The sequence below is a fragment of the Diabrotica virgifera genome, chromosome 9 (genome assembly GCF_917563875.1).
Source record: "Diabrotica virgifera virgifera chromosome 9, PGI_DIABVI_V3a".
NCBI classification, from domain to species: Eukaryota; Metazoa; Arthropoda; class Insecta; order Coleoptera; family Chrysomelidae; genus Diabrotica; species Diabrotica virgifera.
The window spans coordinates 58,666,510-58,685,169 of NC_065451.1; the positions used below are offsets into that span (position 1 = coordinate 58,666,510).

General features: G+C 34.2%; 2 protein-coding genes across 4 annotated transcripts in view; one reads left to right on the top strand and one right to left on the bottom strand.

Moving 5' to 3' along the window:
- The window catches only part of LOC114339168 (dynein axonemal heavy chain 1-like), a 1,269,803-nt gene that overhangs the window by 583,612 nt on the left and 667,531 nt on the right, over window positions 1-18,660 (top strand). The window lies entirely within an intron of this gene.
- Window positions 1-18,660, bottom strand: part of LOC114339171 (uncharacterized) — a 98,226-nt gene that overhangs the window by 70,424 nt on the left and 9,142 nt on the right. The window contains exons 3-4 of the mRNA XM_050661253.1: window positions 10,946-10,981; window positions 7,973-8,096 (exon numbers count right to left, since the gene is read on the bottom strand). Coding sequence (XP_050517210.1) covers window positions 7,973-8,096; window positions 10,946-10,981 — 160 coding nt within the window. The remainder of the gene's footprint in view (window positions 1-7,972; window positions 8,097-10,945; window positions 10,982-18,660) is intronic.

Here is an 18,660-nt window from a genome sequence, read left to right on the forward strand (position 1 = left end):
TTTAGATAAGTAGTTGTTAATCAATAATTAAATAACTTGGTAATGTAAAAGCCCTTTCCGTATATATTCTAATTCCAGAAGCCGATGGAAATTGAATAAACAGTTTAGCAACAATTCAAATGTTAATTAAAAATTTACGGTCGCTATAATAACGACAATAATTATGAAACATAAGAATAACTATGATTTTTTCATAAAAAGACACTATACCTATCTAATGTACTTTACAGAATTGAAATTGGTATTTAAGCGTCCTCAGGAATATTTTAAAATTATAAACAATTTTTTGGCTTATAAACAAATAGAGTATCTCGGGAAATGTTAAACTAAATTAAATTGTAAAAACGGTATTCAAAAGACAGCGGCAGGATGCTTCTTCTAAAAGAAAAAACGTTTAATTATGATGAGTGGTTCCTGAGATACAACCGGTCAAAGTTGACCGAAATTTACGGCAAATATATAAACAATAGGATCATAATTTTCAAACCATCACCTTTTTATTTTTGTCCTCTTTCTCCACACCAATTTTCATATCTTTAAAATCCTCATAACATATATTATTATAATAAAAACTATCGATAATACGTGTGAAAATTGCCAAAAATAGCAGAATTCCTATCAAAAATTAGGTTGGAGAAAATTTAACCCTCAAAGTTCAAAATCGGTATACGTTAAAAAAAATTCATTTTCTCGGCTTCCCATGGAGCAATTTCCTTCATTCTTTTTTCGTTCCCAAGTAACTCGAGTAGAGCCATCGAACTAACGCATTATTAAATGTCAAACTTGCTTTTGTTTTGTTATAATAAATTAATTTATTTATTATAACACAATATTTTAATTTGTTTAAATAAAAATTGTTTAAATAAGTATACAGCTTTCAAATGAGAATATTTATGTTTTTAACTTTAAAAGGTACACTTGTAGGAAGTTTATCTAAAAAAAAGGCTACAACTGGAAAAAATATGTAATTTTCTGTTCTTATAAATAAATTAATCTATTATAACAAAAGAAAAGCAAGTTTGACATTTAATAATGCATTAGTTCGATGGCTATACAAGAGTTATTAGGGAACAAAAAAAGAATGAAGGAAATTGCTCCATGGGAAGCCGAGAAAATGCATTTTGGTAACGTATACCGATTTTGAACTTTGAGGGTTACATTTTCTCCAACCTAATTTTTGATTGGAATTTTGCTATTTTTGGCAATTTTCACACGTATTATTGATAGTTTTGAAAGATATGAAAATTGGTGTGAAGAAAGACGACAAAAATAAAAAGGTGATGGTTTGAAAATTATGATCCTATTGTTTATATCTTTGCCGTAAATTCCGGTCAAATTTGACCGGTTGTATCTCAGGAACCACTCGTCATAATTAAACGTTTTTTCTTTTAAAAGAAGCGTCCTACCGCTGCCTTTCGAATACCGTTTTCACAATTTAATTTAGTTTAATATTTCCCGAGATATTCTATTTGTTTATAAACCAAAAAATTGTTTATAATTTTAAAATATTCCTGAGGCCGCTCACATAGTCCAATTTCAATTCTGTATAGTACATTAGATAGGTACTTTCTATGAAAAAATCATAGTTATTCTTATGCATCATAATTATTGTCGTTATTATAGCGACCGTAAATTTTTAATTAACATTTTAATTGTTGCTACTCTGTTTATTCAATTTCCATAGACTTCTGGAATTATAATACATACGGAAAGGGCTTTTACGTTACGAAGTTATTTAATTATTGATTAACAACTACTTATCTAAAAGTTTAGTTGAAAATTAAAGATTTTGTTGGAAAAACCCGCTTTTTCCGGGGAAAGTTTTAGTCGAAGTAAATCGGAAAAAAACGTCTCTATGCAGAATTTAATTGCGGTGAATTTTTATTTGGGTGTTTTTGGTCTAAAGTTAATAGACCTGGATCCCGCGTAAGAAAAAAAAGTTGATTAATAGCAAGCTGAAAATTTGTTAATAGCTTAACGGTGTCTAGTCGGACAAACTTTGATGCACGGGAACACTGGAACAGGGGAAGTTTTAACTGTGGAGCATGATAAACGTGTCGTCCTCACAAGTTTATGATTGTGAAAAATAACAAGTTGTTTTTAAGTTTATTCGATAGCCAACGTTATATAATATATGAGAAAATGTTTGTCCGACAAAAATGTTGGGCATTTTAACGAGTCCGACACGTAGAACATGTCACATCACCGGAATTATGTTGGTGATGAATAGCAGTCTGATTTTTGGATGAGAGTTTAATGAAAGGTTAAAAAAGCAATTGGAAGTTATGTCCGACAAAATTAATGGGAAGTTTTCGTAGTCGGACATTCTAAACAGGTAAGATATACACAAAAATGCTGGTGATAAATAGCTTTCCGACAAAGATGAAATTTAATTAAGTAAATTATTCCTTACCAAGAATGACTGTTGTCGGAAAAAAATAAGGGGTAGATTTTGTAGTCGGACAATTTAAAAAAATAATTTTTGAAATTTCAATAAGGGGTGATCATTCTATGTCAAAAGTACCTGCAGTCAATTACATTCGATATCTTTCGATTTATCTCAACATCATTTAGATACCTCACTGTAATACATTTATAGTAGATCAGGCAAAGTATATTATGGATTGAGTGGTCTAGCTATCTTTGTCTGCCACATGCGCGGGATCGCTTGGTTAAAAGAGATAGATAGACCACCTATCGACTTTTTGCACTGGATTCCCTGTCTACCCTTATGTCTATGAATACATTTCCATTTAAGAAAAATGTCACTTTTGACAATAATTCATAATAAATTGCAATCGTAACTTCAAATTTAAACTAATCGATTTATTTTGGCAGCAAATTATTTCTAGCCATGTGACATATTACATTAATATATTTCATTTGTAGAAAGTTGAGAAAAATTACGTTATACAATTTTAATAATAATTTATTTAGGTACCCTTTTTCAATCAAGCAAAGCATTACAGCACGAAGAATGATATTCAATAGAATTTTCACAATTATCTGGCAACTGAACCTCATTGAATTGATGACCAAGCATTTTACGAACTTTGTAAAATGTTCGAAAATTACTCAAAAATGTTCCGTTGAATGGTTTCACTTTTGATTTGGCGACTTAAAATTTAAACTGTTGACACTCAAAAATAGACACAAAAACACTCCATAGTTAATATAAATTTTAATTTCCAACACACGTGGCAAACAGAAACTCAGAGACCATGTACTTTCAAATACTACTTTGTATAGCACAAAGTGTCACACTGACAAATGCAGCCTTCTATTATAATACATACTTCTAAGCAAAATGTGTCATATTTACGTCTATTCTTATAAGCACCGGAGTTTTACACTCTTCACATTTTTCAATGTCGTTTACAGGGTTAAGATTTAAGTATGGAAAAAAGTGTATACAACGTTTTTTGTAGGAAATTTTCCGTAATTTCTGATGCGCCTAATTAGAAAACCCTAAGAGATTGCTTTCACATGTTCTTTGACATTTTTTATTATCATTTTGAGAATATCTAGAACAAACTCCACCCAAAAAAATAATTGTTTTGCTATATATACATGCATTGATACTTACCTCACTGTTTTTGAAGTGTGCATGTATATATATGCACATGCAAATATGTGAATATAAATAATAATATACAGCTAAAATAACTTTATCAATATGTGACTAAGTCATTCTGAAAAAATGTTTTTTATTTATTTCCTTCGATTTTCCCAAACTTTTTGTCCGACATATAACTTTTTGCGTTACAAAATATAATTTTTACATAAACAAATCAAAATTAGCTTGCTATTTATCACCAACATTTTTGTCTATATCTTACATGTTTAGAATGTCCAACTAGGAAAATTTCCCATTAATTTTGTCCGACAGAACTTCCAATTGCTTTTTTAACCTTTCATTAAACTCTCATGCAAAAATCAGACTGCTATTCATCACCAACATAATTCCTGTGATGTGACATGTTCTACGTGTCGGACTCGTTAAAATGCCCAACCTTTTTGTCGGACAAACATTTTTCATATATTATATAACGTTGGCTATTGAATAAACTTAAAAACAACTTGCTATTTTTCACCATCATAAACTTGTCAGGACGACACGTTTATCATGGTCCACCGTTAAAACTTCCCCTGTTCCAGTATTCGCATGCATCAATGTTTGTCCGACTAGACACCGTTAATCTATTAACAAATTTTCAGCTTGCTATTAATCAACTTTTTTTTCTTACGCGGGATCCAGGTCTATAAAATCTTTGGAGTTATAGAGCAAAAATTGAAAAAAACATGATTTTCGGGCGCCATTTTGTTTATAAAAAAAGTAGCACACTATCTGCGGACTTTGCATATCTATATTATTAATACATACAATAATAAGATTCGATTACAGCAATAAAATTGCTGGTAAATAACTTTTCCTTGTATTTTGCTAATTAGCCCAGAGTATTAGTATTTTAACTGAAAATTGTAGATACCGCTAACAAAATTGCAATTTTATTTAAAATATAATGCTTCTACAACTCCAAAGACTTTGTAAATATATACTAAATACCCTATTCTACCTAAAAATACAAAGATCTCATGTTCGATAAAAAAATCAGTTACCGCCTTTGAGCTTAGCACGGCAGAATACCGTTTCAATGAACACCCATACGTCTTATACCTCGTCCTCCCTACAGGAGGCCTCAAAATTAACTTACGAAAAATCTATTTTTTTCTTCCACGCCGTATAAGTTCAAAAAAGAAGTTTGAGTAAACCTTTGCCCAACTGTGTAAATACCAAAGAAAAATCTAAAAAAACAAAAAAAATGAGCGGAATGCGTTAATTTGTTCACGAAAGAATCAACTATAAAAATGACCATAATTTTTGGTGATGCATATATTTTGAAACCATGCGTATTTATTATTAGTGTAGGAAACAAAGGTTGAACCTTGCAAAATGGACACAAGTCAGGTTTTATTTTTTTTTCTGGTATATCAAGGGGTATTTATTATAAGACTAACTTTTTCTGAAAAAATTTTGCCCCGGAACCCCCCTTTTCACCCCTTTAAAGGGGGTAATTTGTGGTTTTTGCGGAACGTAGCCCTTCCTGTACCTTTTACAAAAAATTTCTTTTATAGAAATATGAAGAAGACTATATTTTCTACGATTTATTTCCAACAGCATATGTCTATCATCCACAGGTTAGCAAGGGTGGTGCGCCAAAGTTGACAAGTTTTAAAAAAAGATGTTTTAAAAAAATATATATTTTTCCCTAACTGTAACGGAAATTAAGAAGAAATCTAACCGCAATTATTCGCAAATAATTTATTGATTTTTTGGTATAGGTTTCACTTAAGGGGAATTGCTGATTTTTTAATTACAGGGTGTTACATTTTAAAAAACCTCTCTTTATACCATCTGAACCGTTTATGCTAGAGTAAAAATATTTTCAGCGATTACCCATGTACTGGTGCTATTTACAAATTTGTATAATGCACCCCCATTTTTCCCCGGAACCACCCAAAAAAAAAGAAAAATTAATAAATAAAGTGATTTTCTTGGAATCCTTCACACACAATGCCCTTTATTAATATGCTTCATACATCATTTTGTGCACGTTATTATTACCCATACATGGACACCAAAAGCGATTTCCTAGTGCAACCCCTGTAGCAAAAAAAAAATAAATAAAGTGGGGGGTTGAAATTGTTTTTTCGTTTTTTGCCTTTTGATCCAGATGGGCATGTGCTTCATCAATAGTGCTTTTCAAAAATATATATGGGTATTGCAACCTCCCTGCGGAAACCACCCCTATCCTTGAAAATATACTGCAGAAACTACCCCTATCCCTTGGCGAGCATGTTTTTATGATTTTCTCATTACCTATGCATTATTTTTAAACAAAACTTATACAATGTTAAAGACCACTATTTACTCTAAAAATTAGGTCCTATTCATTTTTTTCGTATAAGCAACCGTTACGGCACAGGGGCGCCGTAAACCTCATATATGCTTTGGCGGGCTCCAGTTTTTGTTTTTTTTTTCGTCATCTGTTCGTTTTATTGATAAAGTACTTATGTAAAATAAAACAACACAGTGTAACCTACAAATTATGACCTATCCACATTTTACAATCTTTGCGCCCCAAAGCCACAGTGGTGGCCCAAAATCAATTTTTGCATATTTTCGCAACCCACGCGCATTTTATTGCATTAATGCTACCTTAATAGCACAATATTCACCCTTAAGTGGTCGCTAAGCAGTGGCGGATCCAGGGAGGGATGATGGGGGCGATCACCCCCCACCCTCTCAAACCAAGTGATATTATATTTAAAGATTATAAAAATATTCATTTATTTTTATAGAATTTTAACCAATTGGCACCCCCCTCTTAACGATGCTGGATCCGCCACTGTCGCTAAAGCATAAAAAGTACGCCATTTTTATAAAAATAATATAATAAGTATTTCTATAAAAATAAATGAATATTTTTATAATCTTTAAATATAATATCACTTGGTTTGAGAGGGGGGGGTGATCACCCCCATCACCCCTTCTTGGATCCGCCAGTACTTAGCGACCACTTAAGGGTGAATATTGTGCTATTAAGGTAGCATTAATGCAATAAAATACGTGTAGGTGGCGAAAATATGCAAAAATTGATTTTGGGCCACCACTGTGGCTTTGGGGCGCAAAGACAATAAAATGTGCATAGGTCATAATTTGTAGGTTACACTGCGTTGTTTTATTTTACATAAGTACTTTATCAATAAAACAAACAGATGACGAAAAAGAAAACAAAAAGAGCCTGCCAAAGCATATATGAGGTTTACGGCGCCACTGTGCCGTAACGGTTGCTTATACGAAAAAAATGAATAGGGCCTAATTTTTAGAGTAAATAGTGGTCTTTATTCTTGTATAACTTTTGTTTAAAAGGAATGCATAGGTAATGAGAAAATCGTAAAAACATCCTCGCCAAGGGATAGGGGTAGTTTTTGCAGTATATTTTCAAGGATAGGGGTGGTTTTCGCAGGGATGTTGCAATAACCATATATATTTTTGAAAAGCACTATTGATGAAAAATATGCCCATATGGATCAAAAAGCAAAAAACAAAAAAAAAATTCAACCCCCCATTTTATTTATTTTTTTTTTGGCTGCAGGGGTTGCAGTAGGAAATCGCTTTTGGTGTCCATGCATGGATAATAATAACGTGCACAAAATGATATATGAAGCATATTAATAAAGGGCACTGTGTGCGAAGGATTCCAAGAAAATCACTTTATTTATTAATTCTTCTTTTTTTTTGGGTGGTTCCGGGGAAAAAATGGGGGTGCATTATACAAATTCGTAAATAGCACCAGTACATGGGTAATCGTTGAAAGTTTTTAAACTCTAGCATAAACGGTTCAGATGGTATAAAAAGGGGTTTTTTAAAATGTAACACCCTGTAATTAAAAAAAGGGCAATTACCCTTAAGTGAAACCTATACCAAAAAATCAATCAATTATTTGCGAATAATTGCGGTTAGATTTCTTCTTAATTTCCGTTACAGTTAGGGAAAAATATATTTTTTTTTAAAACATCTTTTTTAAAAACTTGTCAAATTTGGGGCGCTACCCCCACTAAACGGTGGATGATAGACATATGCTGTTAAAAACAAATCGTAGAAAATATAGTCCTCTTTATATTTCTATAAAAAAAATTTTTTGTAACAGGTACAGGAAGGGCTACGTTCCGCAAAAACCACAAATTTCCCCCTTTAAAGGGGTGAAAAGGGGGATTCCGGGGCGAAATTTTTTCAGAAAAAGTTAGTCCTATAATAAGCACCCCTTAATACACCAGAAAAAAAATTAAACCGGACTTGTGTCCATTTTGCAAGGTTCAACCTCTGTTTCCTACACTATATTATATCTATGGTATTAAACCCTCAGGTTATTTTCATTACATTTTCCCATTTTAAGTCTATACTTACTGTATTGTCTAAATTGTTTAGCACACAACAAATACCCGATGTATTCGTCTTCAGTTCCTGCTCCAATTTTCTTGGGCATATAGAGATCCACCAACGCCTTGTTCATAACCATATCAGTGTTAATCTGAAAAAAGTTACGTAATAAAAATCATTAAGCACATTCTAAAAAATATTTAATAGATTTTATTAAAAGAAAAAATTCGGGCTTCATGTAGTTCCATACATAATAATGGACTATATGTGTCCACCATGTTTGTCTTTCCCTTAAAGATTGGTTATGAATTTCGCTTAAAACCTCTAAAACCAACACTTGTAACCCTTTGCAAAAGGGGTAACGATAAGATTTTGCAGAAATTACGAAAAACGACGAACCAGGCAGTTAATGTGTTCAAGATGAGCTGGAATAATTTGTAAAACAGAACAAAACAAAAATTTTGTTTATCTGCTTAAAAAACAAATACCTTCAGTTGCCTCTCAGATTGAGGGCTCTAAGATGCTACATATTTTCTATATTACTGTACAGAATGGAAGCTTGGACATTGAGAAAACAACACATCAGAAAAATAGAAGCGTTCGAAATGTGGTGTTACAGAAGAATATTGAAAATTCAGTGGTTTCAAAGGATTACCAATGTTGAAGTGCTACGACGTTTAAATAAGGAGTTAGAAATTATGAACAGTATAAAAAGAAAACTGGAATATTTGGGTCACATTACCAGAGGAGAGAAATTTGAGTTGCTGAGAATTATTATGCAGGGAAGGATCCAAGGAAGAAGAAACATAGTAAGAAGACGCATGTTCTGGCTGAGGAACCTTAGAGAATGGTTTAACTGTAGTTCATTACAACTGTTCAGAGCAGCAGCCAACAAAGTGACCATAGCCATTATGATATCCAACCTCCGATAGGAGATGGAACTTTAAGAAGAAGATATGGTAGAGGTAAATTTACAGGGTACAAGGTTTCTCCCCATATGATAATCTGACGCGCTCGAGTAACTGCAAAAATCCCCGCTTGGCGTCTCCTACCATAATACACTTGTTCCAACGAGATTCCATCTCTAAAGTGAGAGTCTGGAAGGGCTGCAAAATAGAGATGTTGAAAAAGTATCTATTCGTTACAAAATACTCGTTACTTACGAATACCGAAAAGTAACGATAACTATACAGGCAAATCGTTACTTTGATTACTCTGATTACCTACTTCGTTACTTCGTACTAATCGTATCAGAGCAAGTAACGACTATTGTATCTACTTTGATTACTTTGATTACTCTGATTACTTCGACTTCGTACCAATCGTATCAGAGCGAGTAACGACTATTGTATCTACAACCAGTACACTTGATTACTTTCTACCAATCGTATCCCAGCGAGTAACGGACTTGACCGGTATTTTACGAGTGTTATCGAATATCGTTATCGGTATGAAGCGTTTAAGGGTGTGAGCCTCAGAGCCTCACACTGTGAGGGTGAGAAGAAGATAGAAGGTGAAACAGAGGGAGGTATAATGAAGGTAAAATATACAGTGATGAGAGCGCTAATAACCGGCAAAATAGCTCAAAAGATGGAAAACACAATACATCGCTAAACAAAAAGAGATGAAACTAGTGGAGGTGGAAAGTATCGTTATAAACTTATAAAATAACATTACATTACATAGTTTCCCACCTTTAGACGTCTGTGACAGGAGTTTTTTATAAAATTCTACTGTCACAATGACAGTTGTCATACTCCTCTGATACGTCTAAAGGTGTGAAAAAATGTAATGTAATGTTAATTTATTGGTTTATAACGATACTTTCCACCTCCACTAGTTGCATCTCTTTTTGTTTCGCAATGTATTATGTTTTCCATCTTTTGAGCTATTTTGACGGTTATTAGCGTGCTCATCACTGTATAATGTATGTCATTAATAAAGATCAAATGCAAGAATCCTATATTTTTATCTAGATCTATATCTATACCTATTCAAAATATCTACCTACTGAGAAATACGATTCTCGATATGATTACCGATACACAAATACAAAAGTAACAAAATTAGTCATAGTAATCAAATGATGTTTATCCCTTAAACAGGTTGGTGAAGGTCGTTGATATATCGGAATACCTATACAAAATACCTACCTACTGAGAAATACGATTCTCGATATGATTACCGGTACTCAAATACAAAAGTAATCAAAGTAACGAATACTCTAAATGATTACTTTATACAAAAGTAACGATTTGTAACGAATACTCGAAAGTAACTAACGTGTGATCCAAAATTATTGTCACCATAGGTGGCTCTGAACGACAGAGATAGCTATACAGTGCATGTCTATTCTTAATTCAGATATACTTTCCAGTTTACGTAAACTTTGCGGTGTACGTCAACTTAACAAGAAAAGTTAGGTTATGTAGAGATCTTGTTTGATTTTATTTATTATTGCTACTTATAATTTTGTTAATTCTTTTTATATTTGATTAAAGTTCTGGTTTTGACTGATTTTTATGCTTTATAATGTTAATCAAAATTAATTGATAAACCAATGATATAAATTCAGATTAAAACACGATATACGTATTTTTTTGCACGGCTAGCTTTGATCCCAATAATTGTGGATCGCTCGTTATAATCAACATCACTACTGCAGAATACGCTTCCACAGCTGTTATGACCTGATCATTTTTTGATGACAAACAAGTATTATATTTATTAAATATAATACTCTGAATTCTATTGTTAATAAAAATTAACATAATATATGGCATTGATAAATTTTGTGTAATATTGTAGACAAAATTTGTATAAAGTACGAAATAGTCACAAAATATTAAGAATTAGAAACTTCTTCGATTGGATTGGCTGTTTACATTATGTTTTCTTATTTTTCTTCCTTACTAAGTTCTTATAAGTTCTTAACCAAATTCAATTTTATTATACTAAACAAAGTAATAGCGTAATACTGTGAAATAATCTAATACTTACGATTTTTGACTCCAACCAGACACAAGCAGCATAGTTCTGAAACAAGAAACAATATAAAATTTACTATTAGGTGTATCTCCGAGGGAACATACAGGGTGATTGATTAGTGGGGTAAAGCTATATTAATAAAAGTTAATAACAAAAATTGTAGCCAACTTTGAGCTTCACATTACGAAATTAGAATGTTACAGGTTGTTTGATAACACAGTGGCAGACTGAACTTATGTTTTTTTTTAAATGGAACACTCTATATTTTATTTTATATTCGACATCCTGTTAACTTCTCCATCACAAAAATATAAAGGTTTGTTATGTTATGTATGTTATGTTGTACAGGGTATTTACAAAGTTATAACCAATTTTGTATGAAAACCGTAACAAGTTCAACTCCCTGTATAAGTAAAAATAAGCACAACAGCAATGGTTTATTAATGCCCTATTTTTTATTTATTGTTAACATTTTCAAAAAATATTGACATTGCTAATTTTTTTTAAATCAAATACAGAGTGAGTGAAAACGCAACTACATTATTTTCTCAGTAATGTTAAATGGAACCAGAGAATTGTATTTTATATCATTATTGAAAAGTAACATTATCGTACTTTAATGTTTATATAACATTCCCTGTGTCCAAATTTATTAGTTTTCGAGATATTTTCATTTTTTAGAGCAAATTATTTTAGGTGTCTAAATGTATCTAAATTTTAATTAAGCCATGACTGAATTGACAATTGACGATTACTGATTATTTATCAATCCGGTAATCAATGTTACAATGTAGAAAATAAAGAAATAAAAATAATTTATTAGTAATACATTTTACAAAAAAATTACAACCAAAACATGCAACATTTTTGAAACAATTAAAAACTACTTTTTTATGTAAATGTAACAAATAAAGGAAGAAAATTAGTAATAAATTTTACAAAAAACACACAAACACAAAATACAACATTTTGTGAAGACAATTAAACACTACTTTTGTATGTAAATGTAACAATGTAACAAATAAAGAACGAACAATTTTATCATTAATACATTTTGTAAAAAAAAACATGTTTGAAAAAATTAGAAGCTACTTTTAATAAAATATTTTTAATATATAATTACAGAAGGTGTTTAAAATTACCTCCTAACACATTTATGCACCCCTAAAAACAATTATTGAATGAGCTACTTACTCTACGAAGCATTTGTAAATTAACCCTTGTTGTTGGAGGTATTTTATAAACTTCATTATTAACGTAACGCCAAAAAAATCAGTCCAGGGCCCAGAGCACGCCAAATAGAATTCTATTTTGCTGACGTCACAAAATAGAATTTCATAATGGGAAAATCGACGGTTTCTATGCAACGTGACGTCACTAAAATAGAATTCTATTTGGCTTGCTCTGGGCCCAGTTTATTAAATTCTGGTGATTTAGGTGCCCACGCTACTGGTCCATTGAAAAATGGAAATATCTCGAAAACTAATAAATTTAGACATAGGGAATGTTATCTAAAAATTAAAGTACGGTAATGGTACTTTTCAACAATGATATAAAATACAGGGTGTTCCATTTAACATTACTGAGAAAATAATGTACTTGCGTTTTGACTCACCATATATTTTATATAATGAAAATTAGCAATATCAATAATTCTGGAAAATTTTGACAACACGTAAAAAATATGGCATTAATAAACCATTGCTGTTTTGCTTATTTTTATTTATACATGGAGGTGAACTTGTTACGATTTTCATTTAAAAATGGTTCATCATCATCATCATCATCATCATCCTCCTCCAGCTCATTGCGTCCACTGCTGGACATATGCATCCCTCATTTTTGTCCATTGTGCTCTATTTTGAGCACTTTGCATCCAATTTCTAGACATTTTCTTGAGATCGTCAGTCCAACGAGTAGGTGGTCTTCCTCTACTTCTTTTGTCTAATCTCGGCCTCCACTCAAGTAATCTCTTCGTCCATCTCCCATCACTGATTCGGGCGACGTATCCGGCCCAGTTCCATTTCATGGTGATAATTCGGGAAATTAGATCGGTAACTCCTGTTCTTCGTCTTAAGTCTTTATTTCTAACTCGGTCACGAAGCGATATACTCAGCATTGACCTTTCCATTTTCCTCTGGGCTATTTGCAGCATTTTAGAAGTTGTAGTTTTAAAGAAATTGGTACATCGCTTTTAAAGATGTCTTTGAGTTTTCCATAGGCTACCCATGCTAGGTTGATTCTTCTTCGTAGTTCGCATGTTTGGTTGTCTCTTGTAATCTTTATTTCGTGTCCAAGGTATATGCATTTTTCCACTAGCTCTACTTCTTTGTCGTCTCCAATATTGATATTTCCGCTAGGTACTATGTTTGTCATGAATTTTGTTTTGGAGATGTTTATTTTAAGACCTACACTGGCACGCACTCACTGAAGTTCATGTAGCATTGTACATATCTCCTTAAGGTTGTCAGAGAATAAAACTATGTCGTGTGCGAATTTCAAATTTGTTAATCTTCTACCGTCAATATTCAGGCCTCGCTCTTCCCAGTTAAGTTTTTTACAAGCATATTCTAGTACTGCGGTAAACAGCTTAGGCGATAAGGTATCGCCCTGTCGGACTCCTCTGCCGATTGGGATATGGTCCGTGTTTATATGCAGTTTCACCGATATAGTTGCGTTCTTGTATGTATTGTAAATTAACCTTGTGAATCGGTAGTCAATGCGGCATACTTGTAGTGCTTCCAGAATTTTGTCAAATTCTACCATGTCAAAGGCTTTATGGAAATCTACAAAAGCCAAAACGAGTGGTCGATTGTATTCGATAGTCTTTTCTATTACCGTTTTAATGCTCTGTAGGTGATCATTTGTTCCAAATCCGGTACGAAATCCCGCTTGCTCCATTGGCTGCTAGAAATCAAGTTTTTTCTCAAGGCGATTCGTTACTATTCTTGTAAGGACGATTCTCGTCACTATGAAATTGGTTATAACTTTGTAAATACCCTGCATAACCTAACAAACCTTTATATTTTTGTGATGGAGAAGTTAACAGAATTTCGAATTTAAAATAAAATATAGGGTGGTCTATTTAAAAAAACATAAGTTTGGTCTGCCACTGTGTTATCGAATACCCTGTCACATTCTAAAGTGAAGTTCAAAGTTGGCTAAAATTTTTGTTATTACCTTTTATTGCTATCTGTTACTATAGCGGATCTATTGAGCTTTATCCCACTAATCAATCACCCTGTATACGAAATGAGGATGTCCTGCGATGCAGGACGAAGGTAGAAAATGTGGTACACGACAATTAGACCGAAAGCAGTAGACCGAACTTATTAGACCGAAAAGCACTTTACCGAAACCTCACTAGACCGAACAGCATTAGACCGAAATGGTCAATAAATTTAAAAAGTTTGCAGTAAATTATGCTAAGATTTTGTATATCTGTCTTTTTGTTTATTGTATTTTTTTGTATTATTTTATATAGTCTGTCTAGAAAGTATCCGGAAAAAAGAAAGCAGAATTATAATTTTACGGTATTTATTTCTATCACTTGAAATATAAAATTTCAACAAATAATTTATTATATTTACTTATACAACTCTATTTAAATCTAAACACTTAACTAAACGTCCAGGTACACCCGAAACTAGGTCAAGGCCATAATTTTCGGTAATGGAGTTCCAGCCCTGTAAAACTGACCTAATCAAACCTTCTTTATCTCGTGGCGCTGCTCGTTCCACTTCAATCTTCATCAGTCACCATATGTTTTCAATGGGGCTAAGATCTGGAGATGCTGCTGGCCACGGAATTGTTGCCAATTCGTGTTCTTGCATCCAATCTTAAGTATAAGCAGAAGTATGGCATCTTGCCTTATCTTGCTGAAAACGCCACCCCTCTGGATATAAAACATGAGCCGTTTCAAGAAGAAAACCATTAAGGATGTCACAATATTTAGCATTATCAAGAGCACCATCAACTATACAGAGAGGTGTAGCACCACGCTGAGATTTTGCTCCCCAAACCATTATTTTAGTGGGAAATTTGGAAATTTGAACGGTAACATTTTCTCTTGATAGGACTTTTAGATGATTTGCACCAAGCTGGAAACAACTAAAATTATCTTCTCGAAAACGTTGACAAAAATCTATTCTTCGTTGCCTTTGCAGAGGTGTCATTGTAGAGATTTTTTTTTGAATTCCTTAATATGTAACCTTGCATTTTCAGTGACATGCGGTCAGTTTCTGGACACACTGTTATTCTTCGTTGATTTCCAAACCTGTTCGCTAATTTTCGAAACCCCAGGCACGGATTTTGTCGTCCTAAAGCCACTAAAGCATCTAAATTGTTTCTGCGAATCTTACGCGGTCTACCCGAAACTGGTCTATGTCTCATACTTATGCCATTTTTTATCCTCTTTATTGTCTCATACACTGCACTTTTTCCGAGTTCAGTCAATAATTGTACTAATTTTTTAACGTTTCGGACACCCTTTCTATACTAATATTCCACCACTTTTCTTTTTTCTACTTGTGACATTATTTCACAAATCTTAAGTCTGTTTACAAACAACAATATTTGACAGATGGTGTTATCATGCGATTTTGTCCATAACCTACTATCGGCACAACCTACTTGATGCATTACCTTTGTCTTAAAATGTTACAAAAATAAAATGCATTAAAATTAGGAAAAATATAAAATTCCGGATACTTTCTAGACGGACTATATATAGACTGTGTAAATTGTAACTCTGTACAGTCTGATATGAAATAATTTTCATCCGTTAAACAAATTAGTGAAGGTAAAAATAAATTAAGTGTAGAGTGCCGTTAACACCATTTTAATTGTTTAAAATAACCATCCAAATAGACGAGGGCATTTAGCACAAAATAAATAAATTTTTAAATACATCACCTAGAGACTTGCAGTTTTTTGCATTATGTTCAAGATGACGTCAGGAAAAATTCTACTATTCAAAAATGGGTGGAAATGACTAATTGCACTGTAGAGTGCATAAAATGCATCCATAATTGCATAAATATAAAAATAAAGTCAAAATCAGTATACTAAGGAATAAAATTTACTATTTTGGGGGTTTTTCGGGTCACTGAATACGATTGCGCCATCAGAACTGACCCTCGGATCACCTGGTGCCCAAGGTCACGGCAAAAGACGTCATCTGCTGGAGTTTCGATGGTTTTCCGCATTAAATCGACGCAAACGGATTCCTCACGGGTTTTGGGGGTCACTAAGTACTAATATGTCATCAGAATTGACATCCGTAGTACCTGGTGCCCAGGGTCGCTACTAAGGTACGTCATCTTCTGGAATCTAGAGGGATTTCGGCACTAAATTGATGCAACTGGACTATTCTGGGGATTTTGCGGTGGTTAAACACGAATATGCAATCAGAACAGACTTCTGGATCACCTGGTGCCCAAGATCACTGCAAGGGACGTCATCGTCTGGACTTTTGAGGCCTTTCGGTATTAAATTATTGCAAACGGATTACTCGCGGTTTTTGAGGTCGCCAAACACGAATATGCCATCAGAATAGACCACCGGATTACCTGGTGCCCAAGGTCACTGCAAGGGACGTCATCTTCTGGAGTTTCGAGTGCTTTCGGTATTAAATTGATTCAAACGGATTACTTACGGGTTTTTGGGGCCTCTAAACACGAATATGCCATCCGAATTAAATTCTGTAATACCTGGTGCCCAGAAACGCTACTAAGGCACGTAATCTTCTGGTGTTTGGAGTGTTTTCGGAATTAAATTGATGTAAACGGATTACTCACGGTAAACACGAATATGCCATCAGAACTAAACTCCGGAGTACCTGATGCCCAGTCATCTTCTGGGGCTTCGAGGGTTTTCGGCATTTAATTGATGCAACTGGATTACTGGAGGGTTTTTGAGGTCGCTAAACAAGAATATGCCATCGGAATCGATACCCTGTGCACCTGGTGCCCAAGGTCACTTCAAGAGACGTCATCTTCTGAAGTTTTGAGGGATTTCGGCATTAAATTGATGAAAATGGATTACTCGGGGGGTTTTTAAAGTCGTTAAACGCGAACATGCGATCAAAAAAGACCATCGTAGAACCTGGTGCCCGCGGTCACTGCAAGGGGCGTCATCCTCTGGCCGAGGTTTTTTGGTACTATATTGACGCAAACCGATTACTTATAGGTTTTTGGGGTTGCTGAACACGAATATGCCATCAGAACAGACACTGGACCAGCAGGTGCCTAGGGCACGCCATCTTCTGGAGTTTCGAAAGTTTTCTTCACTAAATTGATTCAAATGGATTACTCATAGCTTTTTAAAGTTGCTGAATACGAATACGCCGTTAGAACACACACTTTAGCACTTGGTGCCTAAGGCATAATATCTTATGAGGTTGCGTGAGTTTTCGGTACCAAATTCATGTAAATAAATTACTTTTGGGTTTTTGGGGTTGTTGAACACGAGTATAACTTAGATAAAGGATTCTGGAGTACCTAGTGATTACGATGATCAATAATAACGCCAACGCATAATAACATTGTCATAATAGAATATAGTAAATCGATCTGGAGATAAATAAAGGAAAAACATTGTCAGATATAAATAAAGTTTATATAAATTTTTTATATATACATAAGCAAGAAAATTGAATAGCACAGTGACGTCCCTTGCAGTGACCATGGTCACCAAGTGCTCCGTGGGTCTGTTGTAATGGCCTATTCATATTTGGTGACCTCAAAAACCCCCCGAATAATCCACTTGCATTCATTTTAAGCCGAAAACCCTCGAAACTCTAGAAGATGACGTGCCTTAGGAGAGATCCTGGGCAACAGGTGCTCCGGAATTAAATTTTGATGACATATTCGTGATTAGCGACCCCAATAACCCGCAAGTAATCCGTTTGCATCAATTTAGTAGCGAAAGCCCTCGAATCTCCAGAAGATGACGTCCCTTGCAGTGACCTTGGGTACCAGGAGATCCGGTGGTCTGTTCTGATGGCATATTCGTGTTTAACGACTCAAAAATACCCGAGTAATCCATTTTTATAAATTTAATGCCGAAATCTCTCAAACTCCAGAAGAGGACGCCCCTTGCCGTGAGCTTGGGCTTTAAGTGCCCAGGAAGTCGGTTTTGATGGCATATTCGTGTTTAGCCACCTCAAAAACCCGTAAGTAATTCGTTTGCATCAATTTGATACCGAAATCCCTCGAAACTCTAGAAGATGACATCCCTTACGTTTGGCCTTGGCCATCAGGTGATCTTAAGGTCTGTCCTGATGGCATCTTCGTGTTTAACCACCTGAAAAACCCACCCGAGTATTCCTGTTACATCAATTTAGTGCCGAAATCCCTCGAAATTCCAGACGATTACGTGCCTTTGTAGCTATTCTGGGCACCAGGTACTCCGGAGGTCAATTCTGATAGCATATTCGTGCTTAGCGACCCCAAAAACCCGTGAGTAATCCATTTGCATTAATTAAATGCCGAATACCCTCGAAACCCCAGAAGATGACGTACCTTAGTAGCGACCCTGGGCACCAGGTACCCTGGAGGCCAATTCTGATGGCAAAATCGTGTTTAGCGACCTCAAAAACCCGTAAGTAATCCGTTTGCATCAATTTGATACCGAAATCCCTCGAAACTTCAGAAGATGACGTGCCTTAGTAGCAACCCTGGGCACCAGGTACTCCGGAGGTCAATTCTGATGACATATATTCGTAT